Source organism: Carettochelys insculpta, chromosome 2 (genome assembly GCF_033958435.1).
Source record: "Carettochelys insculpta isolate YL-2023 chromosome 2, ASM3395843v1, whole genome shotgun sequence".
Classification (NCBI taxonomy): Eukaryota; Metazoa; Chordata; order Testudines; family Carettochelyidae; genus Carettochelys; species Carettochelys insculpta.
The window spans coordinates 280,931,444-280,945,909 of NC_134138.1; the positions used below are offsets into that span (position 1 = coordinate 280,931,444).

The 14,466-nt window shown below is 71.4% G+C and overlaps 1 protein-coding gene across 9 annotated transcripts in view; it reads left to right on the forward strand.

Annotated features, from left to right (window-relative positions):
- SLC4A2 (solute carrier family 4 member 2) overlaps nucleotides 1–14,466 on the forward strand; it is a 131,309-nt gene that overhangs the window by 92,665 nt on the left and 24,178 nt on the right. For 6 of the 9 annotated variants that reach the window (XM_074985395.1, XM_074985390.1, XM_074985386.1 and 3 more), the window contains 7 exons: nucleotides 1,197–1,320; nucleotides 11,140–11,305; nucleotides 11,580–11,794; nucleotides 11,955–12,075; nucleotides 12,218–12,442; nucleotides 12,995–13,131; nucleotides 13,716–13,896. In XM_074985395.1, the coding sequence (XP_074841496.1) occupies nucleotides 1,264–1,320; nucleotides 11,140–11,305; nucleotides 11,580–11,794; nucleotides 11,955–12,075; nucleotides 12,218–12,442; nucleotides 12,995–13,131; nucleotides 13,716–13,896 (1,102 nt within the window). In that variant the 5' untranslated portion in view covers nucleotides 1,197–1,263. Of the gene's footprint in view, nucleotides 1–1,196; nucleotides 1,321–4,386; nucleotides 4,465–7,533; nucleotides 7,659–11,139; nucleotides 11,306–11,579; nucleotides 11,795–11,954; nucleotides 12,076–12,217; nucleotides 12,443–12,994; nucleotides 13,132–13,715; nucleotides 13,897–14,466 lie in introns of those variants that run through there. The other 3 variants (XM_074985392.1, XM_074985393.1, XM_074985394.1) reach the window with 3 other exon arrangements.

Genomic DNA, 14,466 nt, shown 5'->3' on the forward strand with positions numbered 1-14,466 from the left:
CTGCCCGTGCCCCAGGGCGGAGGGGTGTCCCACGGCTGCTGCTGCTCCCAGTGTGGAGGAGTGTCCCACGGCTGCCAGAGGAGTGTCCCACGGCTGCCCCCGCCCCAGGGCGGAGGAGCGTCCCACAGCTGCCCCCGCCCCAGTGTGGAGGGGTGTCCCATGGCTGCCCCCGCCCCAGTGCGGAGGAGCATCCCACGGCTGCCTGTGCCCCAGTGTGGAGGAGTGTCCCACGGCTGCCAGAGGAGCGTCCCATGGCTGCCCCCGCCCCAGTGCGGAGGAGCATCCCACGGCTGCCTGTGCCCCAGTGTGGAGGAGTGTCCCACGGCTGCCAGAGAAGCGTCCCACGGCTGCCCCCGCCCCAGGGCGGAGGGCTTACCACAGCTTGCCCCAGGGTGGCTGTGGCCCCTGCTCCCCCTCACGCCCCTGCTGTGTCTCTTGGCAGCCGCATGCTCTTTCCAGGCCTGGTGGCCAAGGCAAAGCAGCCGGAGCCTCCTCCCTGAGCACAGCTGGTCCCAGTGTTTTCCTTTGCTTGCAGCCCCTGGCCCCCTGCCGCCTCCTGGCCAGTGCCTCCTCTCCTGCCCCAGCCCGAGGCAGCGCAGGCAGCTGTCACCTGCGGAGCACATGGGCTGGGGCGGGGGAGCCACATTCAGGGGCACGTGGCTGGGTGACTCGGGGCCAAGGTGTGATGGAGTGGGGGGAGTGCAAATGCGAGACTCAGGCTGGATGTGAGAGACAAGCAGAGCAGCTCCCAGTGGCTAAGGGTGACCCTGGGGCTATAACCTAGGCTGGCAGGTAACAGCTCTGCCCTGAACAAAGAGGAGGGAGGAGCCGAGCTGGTTTTGAATGCGGGGGGGGGGGGGGGGGGCGGGGGCGGCAGTTAGAGGCTGGGGGAAGAGAGAGCTGGAAGGCAGCCAGCCTGAGGAGGGGGAAGCTACACCCCAGAGGGGCCCCCCTCGGGGTCTTCTCCCCAGGACGGGTTGGAAGGACTGTCTCTGGCTGCTATGCTGTCGCTTCTGTGAGAAACTGGGCATCTGTTGCCTCATAAACCTCCTGTTGTACCTGCTGAGTGAGAGTCTCTCCTGCCAGCGGACAGGGTGCAGTGCAGGGGGACCCCTGAACCCCATCACACTGGGCCAAGCCAACCCGGGACTCCCTGGCTGTGCATGTCCCAGACTCTTCTGCTGGTCTCTGCCCAGGTGATGCTGCCCCGACAGCACCCTCCGAGCTGGTGTGAGAAGGAGAAGGGTTAACCGGACCTGCACCATGAGCCGCTCCCAGGTCCCCAGCGGGAGCCACCGCATCGTCTCTGCCCTGGAGAGCGTGAGTAGCAGGCGCGGACGGCTGGAGCTGCCCTGGTGCCGAAGGACACAGCGCCAGCACCTGGGCCATGGGGCTGCCCCATGAGAGCAGCTGCCATCCCATGTTTGGCTGATGGCTGGGCCCTGGCTCCTCTGCCACCCCGCCCCGCCCCACGGAGGCAGCCCCTGCAGGGTTGTGTCGGGGTGCAGTCCTTGGCTGGCGTGCGGCCGGGGTCCCTTAGTGCAGCCCAGGGAAGGAAGGATGGAGCAGAGTCTGTCCTGGCCAGCCCCGAGCCGGCCCGGCTGCAGGGAGCCCCTGGGACTCCTCCCTCCCTCCCTCCACCCGCCTGTCTGTCCGGCCTCTTTGGGCAGGGGGAAGTCCAGGGTGTAGCCAGACCAACCGTTCCGGTAGTGCCCCAGGCAGCATCCAGAACCAAAGCCCAGGTGGTCCCTCTTGCTGTTGGGCCACACCCCCACCTCGGGGTCTGCCCCGCAGGCATAAAGGGGTCCCAGTGCCGTTGTACCCACCAGTCCCCTGTGGGCAGCACTCTGTCGGCAGCTCCCGCTGCCCGGCCTGGGGTGACTGGTGCAACAGAAGCAGCTCTCAGCCTGCCCTGAGGGCCAGCAGGCCCTTCCACCAATGTGCATCTTGGCAGCGGGTAAGGGAAACTGAGGCTCACACAGGCTTTGTAAAACCATTGCCAATTATTCCTCCTTGGTCTCAGCTCCTTGTCCGCTGCAGGGCTGAGTATGTGGGACTCCTGCCCCACTTCTGTGGGCCCAGCTCTCGGCTGCGTGACTGGCTTTGTCATCCATTGCTACCTTCTGTCTCCACCAGCACTGGGAGGGTGGGGGGCCCAGTGCTACGGGGAAGAGGAGGTGGCAGTCCGCTCAGGGCGGGGTGCTGGGCTGGGGTTGGGGGGGCAGGCTGAGAGGAGGGCGCCAGAACTGGGCCTCTGGGTCAGAGGCTCAGTGAGGGCAGGGGGAGGGTGCCAGGCTGGGGGACAGGGTAGGGCTGGGGAGGGGGACAAGCCCCATGCCATGGGGCATCAGACAGATCAGTCTGGTGTTTGCTGAGAGACCCCGGCGTGGCTGGAGCCCGTCTGTGTCCCTGGCCGGTGTCTCGCTGTGCCCCGGCCGTGTCCCCGGCGTGGCTGGAGCCCGTCTGTGTCCCTGGCCGGTGTCTCGCTGTGCCCCGGCCGTGTCCCCGGCGTGGCTGGAGCCCGTCTGTGTCCCTGGCCTGTGTCTCGCTGTGCCCCGGCCGTGTCCTCGGCGTGGCTGGAGCCCGTCTGTGTCCCTGCCTGTGTCTCGCTGTGCCCCGGCCGTGTCCCCGGCGTGGCTGGAGCCGGGCTCGGGCCGGGGTCTCGCTGTGCCCTGGCCGTGTCCCCGGCGTGGCTGGAGCCCGTCTGTGTCCCTGCCTGTGTCTCGCTGTGCCCCGGCCGTGTCCCCGGCGTGGCTGGAGCCCGTCTGTGTCCCTGCCTGTGTCTCGCTGTGCCCCGGCCGTGTCCCCGGCGTGGCTGGAGCCGGGCTCGGGCCGGGGTCTCGCTGTGCCCCGGCCGTGTCCCCGGCGTGGCTGGAACCCGTCTGTGTCCCTGGCCTGTGTCTCGCTGTGCCCCGGCCGTGTCCCTGGCGTGGCTGGAGCCCGTCTGTGTCCCTGGCCTGTGTCTCGCTGTGCCCCGGCCGTGTCCCCGGCGTGGCTGGAGCCCGTCTGTGTCCCTGGCCTGTGTCTCGCTGTGCCCCGGCCGTGTCCCCGGCGTGGCTGGAGCCCGTCTGTGTCCCTGGCCTGTGTCTCGCTGTGCCCCGGCCGTGTCCCCGGCGTGGCTGGAGCCCGTCTGTGTCCCTGGCCTGGGTCTCGCTGTGCCCCGGCCGTGTCCCCGGCGTGGCTGGAGCCCGTCTGTGTCCCTGCCTGTGTCTCGCTGTGCCCCGGCCGTGTCCCCGGCGTGGCTGGAGCCCGTCTGTGTCCCTGGCCTGTGTCTCGCTGTGCCCCGGCCGTGTCCCCGGCGTGGCTGGAGCCCGTCTGTGTCCCTGGCCTGTGTCTCGCTGTGCCCCGGCCGTGTCCCCGGCGTGGCTGGAGCCCGTCTGTGTCCCTGGCCTGGGTCTCGCTGTGCCCCGGCCGTGTCCCCGGCGTGGCTGGAGCCCGTCTGTGTCCCTGGCCTGGGTCTCGCTGTGCCCCGGCCGTGTCCCCGGCGTGGCTGGAGCCCGTCTGTGTCCCTGCCTGTGTCTCGCTGTGCCCCGGCCGTGTCCCCGGCGTGGCTGGAGCCCGTCTGTGTCCCTGGCCTGGGTCTCGCTGTGCCCCGGCCGTGTCCCCGGCGTGGCTGGAGCCCGTCTGTGTCCCTGGCCTGTGTCTCGCTGTGCCCCGGCCGTGTCCCCGGCGTGGCTGGAGCCCGTCTGTGTCCCTGGCCTGGGTCTCGCTGTGCCCCGGCCGTGTCCCCGGCGTGGCTGGAGCCCGTCTGTGTCCCTGGCCGGTGTCTCGCTGTGCCCCGGCCGTGTCCCCGGCGTGGCTGGAGCCCGTCTGTGTCCCTGCCTGTGTCTCGCTGTGCCCCGGCCGTGTCCCCGGCGTGGCTGGAGCCCGTCTGTGTCCCTGGCCTGGGTCTCGCTGTGCCCCGGCCGTGTCCCCGGCGTGGCTGGAGCCCGTCTGTGTCCCTGCCTGTGTCTCGCTGTGCCCCGGCCGTGTCCCCGGCGTGGCTGGAGCCCGTCTGTGTCCCTGCCTGGGTCTCGCTGTGCCCCGGCCGTGTCCCCGGCGTGGCTGGAGCCCGTCTGTGTCCCTGCCTGTGTCTCGCTGTGCCCCGGCCGTGTCCCCGGCGTGGCTGGAGCCCGTCTGTGTCCCTGCCTGGGTCTCGCTGTGCCCCGGCCGTGTCCCCGGCGTGGCTGGAGCCCGTCTGTGTCCCTGGCCTGTGTCTCGCTGTGCCCCGGCCGTGTCCCCGGCGCCTGCCTGCACAGAAGCTGATTGCCCGGCTATCGCTATCGCCTGGCACCTGCAGGCAGCGGGTTAATGATTGACTCTGGAGCCAGGCTGCTGGGTGCCGGGCCTGGGCCGTTGGGCCATGGTCCCATTGCCACAGCAACAGCTGGCACGTGACGCGGGAGGGGTCGGTCGCGCACCTCCTGCCCCACCTGTCTGCTCTGGGCGGCTCCTGCTGCTATGGACTTTCTGCTGGGCTGCCAGGTACGCCCGCCTGCCCCCGGGGCCTGGCACTCGGTGCTGTGGGCACGGGCCAGGGGAGCCCTGCAGGTCCTGCCCACTGCCAGGCTGTGTGCACGGCGGGTCCCTGCTTCTCTAGCTCCAGAGCCAGGGCCCGGCACCCTGCACACCAGGCCGGGAGAGCAGCAGAGGCCTGTCTGGCCCCCTGGCCCTGGGGGTCCAGGGCTTGGCTGCGGGGGGCTGCTCTGGGCTAGGTGAGCAGCCAGCAGGGTCTGGATGGGCCCAGGGAGTGGGCAGTGGGGTGTGCTTTGGTGAGGAGATGGGGAAGAGCGGGGGGGGTGTGGGGCAGGGCAGTGAGTTGGGGCATGTGAGCATGTGGGGCAGGGGAATGGGCTGGGCTGGACAATGAGGATTTGGAGCTGGGTGTGAGGGGTTCAGGTGGTAGCTCTGGTGGGGAGGACATAGTTGAAGCACAGGTGGGCAGGTTGGGGGTCAGAGCATGGAGGTCGGACTCACGGGGGCAGGGAGGTTGGGGTCACAAGGGGGCAGGGAGGCTGGGGTCATGGGGGGCAGGGAGATTGGGGCTCATGTGGGGGAGGTCAGACTCACGGGGGGGCAGGGAGGTGGGGTCTCACAGGGGGTGTAGGGAGATGGGGGCTCACGGGGGGAGGTCAGGGTTATGGGGGGCAGGGAGATCGGGGCTCACGGGGGGCAGGGAGATCAGGGCTCACGGGGGTGCAGGGAGATGGGGTCTCACAGGGGGGTGGTCAGGGTTACGGGGGACAGGGAGATCGGGGCTCACGGGGGGAGCAGGGAGGTGGGGGCTCACAGGGGGGAGGTCGGGGTTACAGGGGGCAGGGAGATCGGGGCTCACGGGGGGAGCAGGGAGGTGGGGGCTCACAGGGGGGAGGTCGGGGTTACAGGGGGCAGGGAGATTGGGGCTCACGGGGGGGCAGGGAGGTGGGGTCTCACAGGAGGGTGGTCAGGGTTATGGGGGGCAGGGAGATTGGGGCTCACAGGGGGGAGGATGGGCTCACGGGGGGCAGGGAGATGGGGTCTCACGGTGGGTGGTCAGGGTTATGGGGGGGCAGGGAGATTGGGGCTCACAGGGGGGAGGATGGGCTCACGGGGGCAGGGAGGTGGGGGTCTCACAGGGGGGCAGGGAGATGGGGTCTCATGGTGGGTGGTCAGGGTTATGGGGGGGAAGGGAGATCGGGGCTCACGGGGGGCAGGGAGATTGGGGCTCACAGGGGGGTGGCCAGGGTTACGGGGGGCAGGGATATCGGGGCTCACGGGGGGGCAGGGAGGTGGGGGTCTCACAGGGGGGCAGGGAGATTGGGGCTCATGGGGGGGCAGGGAGGTGGGGTCTCACAGGAGGGTGGTCAGGGTTATGGGGGGCAGGGAGATTGGGGCTCACAGGGGGGCAGGGAGGTGGGGGCTCACGGGGGGAGGTCAGGGTTATGGGGCCAGGGAGATCGGGGCTCATGGGGGTGCAGGGAGATGGGGTCTCACAGGGGGGTGGCCAGGGTTACGGGGGGCAGGGAGATCGGGGCTCACGGGGGGAGCAGGGAGGTGGGGGCTCACAGGGGGGAGGTCGGGGTTACAGGGGGCAGGGAGATTGGGGCTCATGGGGGGGCAGGGAGGTGGGGGTCTCACAGGGGGGAGGATGGGCTCATGGGGGGCAGGGAGATGGAGTCTCACGGTGGGTGGTCAGGGTTATGGGGGAGCAGGGAGGTGGGGGCTCACAGGGGGGCAGGGAGATGGGGTCTCACGGTGGGTGGTCAGGGTTATGGGGGGCAGGGAGATCGGGGCTCACGGGGGGCAGGGAGATTGGGGCTCACAGGGGGGCAGGGAGGTGGGGTCTCAGGGGGGAGGATGGGCTCACGGGGGGCAGGGAGATGGGGTCTCACGGTGGGTGGTCAGGGTTATGGGGGGGCAGGGAGATTGGGGCTCACAGGGGGGAGGATGGGCTCACGGGGGCAGGGAGGTGGGGGCTCACAGGGGGTCAGGGAGATGGGGTCTCACGGTGGGTGGTCAGGGTTATGGGGGGCAGGGAGATCGGGGCTCACGGGGGGCAGGGAGATTGGGGCTCACAGGGGGGCAGGGAGGTGGGGTCTCACAGGGGGGTGGTTGGGGTTACAGGGGGCAGGGAGATCGGGGCTCACGGGGGGTGGTCAGGGTTATGGGGGGCAGGGAGATCGGGGCTCTCAGGAGGAGGTACAGACAGGAATAGCTGCCCGTGAGGCTGTAGGAAGTGCGTTGGTGGCGTGGGGCCAATGCCATAAGGCAGTGCCTGCCGGGGGCAGCCCCCTCTGCCCCTCGCTTTGGAAGGGGCCTCCTGAGGCAGGACCCACAGGCTGCGTCCACCCCCCTTGGCCAGTGCTGGCGCCTAGTCTCAGGAAAAGGGGCCTCGTGCTTCCCACTCTCTCACCATCCCAAGATAAGGGTGGGCTCTGCCCCCCAGCACCCCTGGAGCAGAGACCTGCCCCCTGGCACCCCTGGAGAAGAGACCTGCCCCCCAGCACCCCTGGAGGAGAGACCTGCCCCCAACACCCCTGGAGAGACCTGCCCTCAGCACCCCTGGAGAAGGAGTCTGCCCCCAGCACCCCTGGAGGAGAGACCTGCCCCCCGGCACCCCTGGAGAAGGGGTCTGCCCTCAGCACCCCTGGAGAAGGGAGTCTGCCCCCCCAGCACCCCTGGAGGAGAGACCTGCCCCCAGCACCCCTGGAGAAGGGGTCTGCCCTCAGCACCCCTGGAGAAGGGAGTCTGCCCCCCCAGCACCCCTGGAGAAGGGGTCTGCCCCACAGCACCCCTGGAGGAGAGACCTGCCCTCAGCACCCCTGGAGAAGGGGTCTGCCCCCCAGCACCCCTGCCAGCCGAGTGCAGCTGGAAGAGCTCCTGTTGCCTGGCCCTGCGAGGGTCCCGGTCCTGCCCCACGGGGACGGGGGGCTGGGCAGGCGTGCGACTCACCGGAGATGCTCTTGGTGAGCTGGGCGAGCTGCTCGGCACAGAGGGCACCTTCAGGCATGTGCCGGCGCTGGCGGCCCGGTGCGGAGCCTCCGTCAATATTTGGAGTGGCACCGAGGGAAGGAGCCGCCTGTCACCTCCCACTGCTCCCGGCCGCGACCTCCCCAGCTCACCGAGCCCGATAAATCTCCGTGCGGCTGCCTGGCTGGGGGGCAGGAGCCTGTGTGCCTGGCGGCTCCCCCATGGCTCAGGTAGGGGGACAGAGCCTGGCCACAGCGGCCAGCTGCCCGGCCCTGGCTGCTCTCCAGCAGCGAATGCAGCAGTGTGGGGCTGGGCTCTGCAGCCAGCAGTGAGGGGGGCTGCGGGGGAGAGGGATGTGGTGGGAGGGGAGCAGAGACATCTGGGGCTCAGTCGCTGGGGGAGGGGAGAGATGTGGGGTGAGAGGGGAGAGGAGACGTGGGGGCTCCGTCGCTGGGAGGAGGGGAGAGGAAATGTGGGAGGTGAAGGGAGAGGAGATGTGTGGGGCTCGGTCGCTGGGGGAGGGGAGAGATGTGGGGGGGAGGGGAGAGATGTGTGGGGCTCGGTCGCTGGGGGAGGGGAGAGATGTGGGGGGTGAGGGGAGAGATGTGTGGGGCTCGGTCGCTGGGGGAGGGGAGAGATGTGGGGGTGAGGGGAGAGATGTGTGGGGCTCAGTCACTGGGGGAGGGGAGATGTGTGGGGCTCGCTCGCTGGGGGAGGGGAGATGTGGGGGTGGGGGAGAGGAGATGTAGGGGGCTCGGTCGCTGGGGGAGGGGAGATGTGTGGGGCTCGGTCACTAGGGGAGGGGAGATGTGGGGGTGGGGGAGAGGAGATGTGTGGGGCTCGGTCACTGGGGGAGGGGAGATGTGGGGGTGGGGGAGAGGAGATGTGTGGGGCTCAGTCGCTGGGGGAGGGGAGATGTGGGGGTGGGGGAGAGGAGATGTGTGGGGCTCAGTCGCTGGGGGAGGGGAGATGTGGGGGTGGGGGAGAGGAGATGTGTGGGGCTCGGTCGCTGGGGGAGGGGAGATGTGTGGGGCTCGGTCACTGGGGGAGGGGAGATGTGGGGGTGGGGGAGAGGAGATGTGTGGGGCTCAGTCGCTGGGGGAGGGGAGAGATGTGGGGGTGAGGGGAGAGGAGATGTGTGGGGCTCGGTCGCTGGGGGAGGGGAGATGTGTGGGGCTTGCTCGCTGGTGGAGGGGAGAGGACACCTGCGGGGACTCCCATGGCTCCCCCTGCCAGGACTGTGGGGTTCGAGGGCTGAGCCCTGCACTGTGGGCCGGGGGGCCTGAGGGTCCAGCTCCCCTCGCCGGTGGGGCCCTGGAGGCTGGTCTCTCTGGGGCAGGTCATGGCCTGGCTGGGTGGGAGCCTGTTGCTGGCCCCACCTGCCCCGTGCCGGGACCCGCAGGCCAGGGAGCCCAAGGGCCTGAGGCGCTGCCTGTGCCCGTGGAGCCAGGGGCGGCTGGCAGGGCTGACCTGCCGCTGCCGCTGCTTGGCGGGGAGACCCACCGCTCGGCTGGGCTGCTGCCAGGGGCGCATGCAGGGCAGGCGCTGCCCCGACGCTCAGGGGCCAGTGCTGCAGGGCACGGTGGGGCTGACCCAGGGGTGCTAGACTGCAAAGAGCTGGCTGGGCCGTGGGGAGCCGGGCAGGAGCCGGGCAGGGGGCTCTGGGCCGTGGGGAGCCAGGCAGGAGCCGGGCAGGGGGCTCTGGGCCGTGGGGAGCCGGGCAGGAGCCGGGCAGGGGGCTCTGGGCCGTGGGGAGCTGGGCAGGAGCCGGGCAGGGGGCTCTGGGCCGTGGGGAGCCGGGCAGGAGCCGGGCAGGGGGCTCTGGGCCATGGGGAGCCGGGCAGGAGCCGGGCAGGGGGCGCTGGGCCATGGGGAGCCAGGCAGGAGCCGGGCAGGGGGCTCTGGGCCATGGGGAGCCAGGCAGCAGCCGGGCAGGGGGCGCTGGGCTGCAGGGAGTGGGGTGGGGGCCCGGCAGGAGGCGCTGGGCCGTGGGGAGCCAGGCAGGAGCCGGGCAGGGGGCTCTGGGCCGTGGGGAGCCAGGCAGCAGCCGGGCAGGGGGCGCTGGGCTGCAGGGAGTGGGGTGGGGGCCTGGCAGGGGGCGCTGGGCCGTGGGGAGCCAGGCAGGAGCCGGGCAGGGGGCTCTGGGCCGTGGGGAGCCAGGCAGCAGCCGGGCAGGGGGCGCTGGGCTGCAGGGAGTGGGGTGGGGGCCCGGCAGGAGGCGCTGGGCTGTGGGGATCTGGGCAGGGGCGCTGGGCTGCAGGGAGTGGGGTGGGGGCCTGGCAGGGGGCGCTGGGCCGTGGGGAGCCGGGCAGGAGCCGGGCAGGGGGCTCTGGGCCGTGGGGAGCCGGGCAGCAGCCGGGCAGGGGGCGCTGGGCTGCAGGGAGTGGGGTGGGGGCCCGGCAGGAGGCGCTGGGCTGTGGGGATCTGGGCAGGGGCGCTGGGCTGCAGGGAGTGGGGTTGGGGCCCGGCAGGAGGCGCTGGGCTGTGGGGAGCCGGGCAGGGGCGCTGGGCTGCAGGGAGTGGGGTGGGGGCCCGGCAGGAGGCGCTGGGCTGTGGGGAGCCGGGCAGGGGCGCTGGGCTGCAGGGAGTGGGATGGGGGCCCGGCAGGAGGCGCTGGGCTGTGGGGAGCCGGGCAGGGGCGCTGGGCTGTGGGGGCCCGGCAGGAGGCGCTGGGCTGTGGGGAGCCGGGCAGGGGCGCTGGGCTGCAGGGAGTGGGATGGGGGCCTGGCAGGAGGCGCTGGGCTGTGGGGAGCCGGGCAGGGGCGCTGGGCTGCAGGGAGTGGGGTGTGGGCCCGGCAGGAGGCGCTGGGCTGTGGGGAGCCGGGCAGGGGCGCTGGGCTGCAGGGAGTGGGGTCGGGGCCCGGCAGGAGGCGCTGGGCTGTGGGGAGCCGGGCAGGGGCGCTGGGCTGCAGGGAGTGGGGTTGGGGCCCGGCAGGAGGCGCTGGGCTGTGGGGAGCCGGGCAGGGGCGCTGGGCTGCAGGGAGTGGGATGGGGGCCCGGCAGGAGGCGCTGGGCTGTGGGGAGCCGGGCAGGGGCGCTGGGCTGTGGGGAGCCGGGCAGGGGCGCTGGGCTGCAGGGAGTGGGGTGGGGGCCCGGCAGGAGGCGCTGGGCTGTGGGGAGCCGGGCAGGGGCGCTGGGCTGCAGGGAGTGGGATGGGGGCCCGGCAGGAGGCGCTGGGCTGTGGGGAGCCGGGCAGGGGCGCTGGGCTGTGGGGAGCCGGGCAGGGGCGCTGGGCTGCAGGGAGTGGGGTGGGGGCCCGGCAGGAGGCGCTGGGCTGTGGGGAGCCGGGCAGGGGCGCTGGGCTGCAGGGAGTGGGATGGGGGCCTGGCAGGAGGCGCTGGGCTGTGGGGAGCCGGGCAGGGGCGCTGGGCTGCAGGGAGTGGGGTGTGGGCCCGGCAGGAGGTGCTGGGCTGTGGGGAGCCGGGCAGGGGCGCTGGGCTGCAGGGAGTGGGGTCGGGGCCCGGCAGGAGGCGCTGGGCTGTGGGGAGCCGGGCAGGGGCGCTGGGCTGCAGGGAGTGGGATGGGGGCCCGGCAGGAGGCGCTGGGCTGTGGGGAGCCAGGCAGGGGCGCTGGGCTGCAGGGAGTGGGGTCGGGGCCCGGCAGGGGGCGCTGGGCCGTAAGGCAGTGCCAGCCCCTGGGTGGCTTGGGGGCTGCAATGGGGCGCTGGCATCCCCTGAGGGTGCTCCCTCCCCTCTGTCATTGCGTCCCCAGGCGGAGCCGGATGGCCCAGGCCCTGGCGCGCCCGCCCCGGTGGAGGAGGAGGAGACGGACCTGAACAAGGCGCTGGGGGTGGAGCGCTTTGAGGAGATCCTGCAGGACTCGCACCCGCGCAACGGGGAGGAGGCCGGCCGCAGCTACAGCGAGGAGGACTTCGAGTGTGAGTGGCAGGCGGCCGGCGGGCGGGGCCCAGTGCAGGAGGGTCGGTGCCGGCGGCAGCAGCAGGGCCTCCGGTCGGCGCCGGACCTCCGTGGGAGATGCGCTGACCTGGCCTCGACGGGCAGGGCGGCACGGCGCAGTGCAGGGGTCGGGCACCTGGGCCATGTTAGTGCCGTGTGGGCAGCGGACGGCGGGGGGGTGGTACCGTTGTGCGGCGGGACAAGGGAGGCCGGGCTGTGCCCCAGCCTGGTGCCCATACCCGCTATGTCTCCCAGATCACCGCCAGTCATCCCACCACATCCACCACCCCCTCTCCACGCACCTGCCCCCTGACACCCGCAGGAAGAAGGGGGGGCTGAAGGGCAGGAAGCCGCGGCGGCGGGCGTCTGTGCCAGGGGAGACCCCCGCCATCGAGGAGGCGGAGGAGGAGGATGAAACCTGCGACACGGAGCCCGAGCGCTCGGCTGAGGACCTGCCCGGCAGGGCCCAGGTACAGAGCAGAGGGCCCAGCCGGCAGGCAGCCGGGGCAGCGCCGGAGGCTGGAGGGGCGGGCAGGAGCGGAGGAGTGGCTCTGGCTGCCAGGGCTGGGAGCCAGGAGGGCAGGACCCCAGACCCTGCTGCCCCAGTGCCCAAGCTGTGTCCCTTCTCAGTTCTTCTTGCAGGAGGATGAGGCTGCTGAGCACCGCCCAGAGCAGCCCTCCACCCCGACATCTCTGCCAAGCTCTCCCAACGAGCCGTGGGGCGGCAGTCTGCCAATGGACCCCCTGGGGGCAGGTGAGCGAGCGTCTGGGGCCGGCTGCCCGGCATGAAGTGCAGGGCTCTGGGCAGAGGCCTGCTGGGGTTCAGGGGCTCTGGGGCTGGGCAGTGGAGGGGGCCTCTTGGGCCCCAGCTCTGAGGCAGGTGTGTTTCTGCCCCAGGGCGGAGGAGGAGTGTGGGGCTGAGGGGCCCAGTGCAGATGAGCCCAGCTCCCCAGGTCACCCGGTTCCCAAGTCCCAGCCTGGGCACCGGAGCTACAACCTGAACGAGAGGCGGCGCATCGGCAGCATGACGGGGGTGGAGCAGGCCCAGTACCAGAAGGTGCCCACGGATGAATCGGAGGCCCAGACGCTGGCCTCGGCCGACCTGGACTACATGAAGAGTGAGTGCCCCAGGCCCTGGCCAGGGGACGGGTGCGAGGGGTCAGACCCCACAGCCTGAGCTGCTCTGGCACAGCAGGGGGGCAGGCTGGGGCTGTCTCTGGCCGGGTTGTTCAGCCCCTGCCATGGTAGGGTGCTGGAGTGAGATGGGCGCGGGGGCCTGAGGGGGATGCAGTCACTAGTGCATCTCGCCCAGCTGGCCGCATGTCACCGCTGCAGAGGGGCTGGCAGGCCCCGGGGCGCACAGCGTGGCGCCCCCCCAGTTCTCAGTGAGCCTCCCTGCTGGACCCCCTGCACTGGCCAGTCTCCCTGCGACAGGCATCCTCAGCAGAGAGGCCCAAGCCCTCGGGGCAATGCTGCCACATCCCCCTGCAGGAGGGCCTGGGCCTGGGCCGGCCGGACAGCTGGCGGGAGCGTGTGAACCCGCTCGCCCTCCGGCTGGCAGGCAGCGGCCCGCGGCTCCGGTGCCTGGGCCAGCAGGAGTAGAAGCTGCGGCTGAGAAAGGCCCTGGCGCCCCTGCACCAGGCTCAGTGCTGTCGCCCATCTCCCTGCAGGCCACCGGTTCGAGGACGTGCCAGGGGTGCGGCGGCACCTGGTGCGCAAGAGCGCCAAAGCCCAAGTCGTGCACGTCAGCAAGAGCCACGCAGAGCCCAGCGCCCGGCACCGGAAGCACGACCGGCAGCCGCACGAGGTGCCCAGGGCGGGGCCAGGCGGGCAGGGGACGGTGGGGCTGGGGGGCTGGGGAGCCACGGGGGTCAGGCTCTTGCGTTGGGGAGTAGGAAATGCCCAGGTGAGAAGGGACCCGGCAGCGCCACCAGCCAGGCTGTTCAGTTCCCAGTTGGCAGCCCAGCAGGGCTAGGCAGCCCCCTCCCTCCCTGGCTCCTACCCACAGGGGCAGCCAGGGGGCTCAGCCCCGAATGCCGGCTCTGCAGCTCCCATTGGCTGAGAACTGCAGCCAGTGGGAGCGGCCTGGTTGCAGGCTGCCCTAACCCTCCCCCACAGACCTCAGGTGGTGCAGCTGTGACCAGTGTGCGTGCAAGGAGCTCTCACACCCAAAACTCCCGGCACCAACGCTGTCGTGGTGCAGCGCGGGGAACTGAGGCACCCGCCTGCCGTCGCTACAGGGCAGCAGAACCAGGGGGCTAAAACCCCCACTTTGTGGCAGGCTTGCAGGGGCTGGAGTCCAGGGGGCCAGGAGCCCCATGGGGGCAGGGCTGCCCGGGGGGACCCCAGCCCTACCCGCCGAGCCCTGTGGCACCACCCACTGTCCGCCAGGTCTTCGTGGAGCTGAACGAGCTGGTGGTGGACAAGAACCGGGAGCTGCAGTGGAAGGAGACAGCGCGCTGGATCAAGTTTGAGGAGGATGTGGAGGAGGAGACAGATCGCTGGGGGAAGCCCCACGTCGCTTCGCTGAGCTTCCGCAGCCTGCTGGAGCTGCGCAAGACCCTCTCCCACGGTGGGTGGGAGGGAGCAGCCCCAGCCTGCCCCATGGGGCTCCCGGCAGAAGGGGGATGTGATGGGTTTCAGGGGTCCCCAAGCGCTGCCCCCCGGCGCAGGCAGGAGTGACTCTCCGTGACTGCCCAGCTCAGCACAGAGGTGTCAGTACAGCCGGCAGGGACAGTCATTCCAACCCGTCCTGGGCGGAGGAGCCCGAGGGGAGCCAGGGCCTTGGTTGCCCCCTTTGTCTCTCTTCTCCTGTCCAGGCTGGCTGCCTTCCAACTCCCCTGCACCCCCACTAACTGCCGCCTCCGATTCAAACCCTGCTGGGTCCTCCCTGCTCTGTGTTGGGGCAGGTGTCAGTGGCCAGGGCAGGTTACAGAGAGCAGGGGGTCAGCCCCCGCCAGGGGGGCTGCTCTGCCTGGCTCTCTCATTCACACATGCACACGCACACGCCCCCCCACCACATTGCAGGGGATGGGGGCCCCACGAGGCCTGCCTGCAGCCTGGGGGGTGGATGGTGCTGTCGGGGCAGGAGGCTTCAGCTTGGGGTTAGGTGTCCCGGGGGGCCATAGAGTGGGGCAGCTCC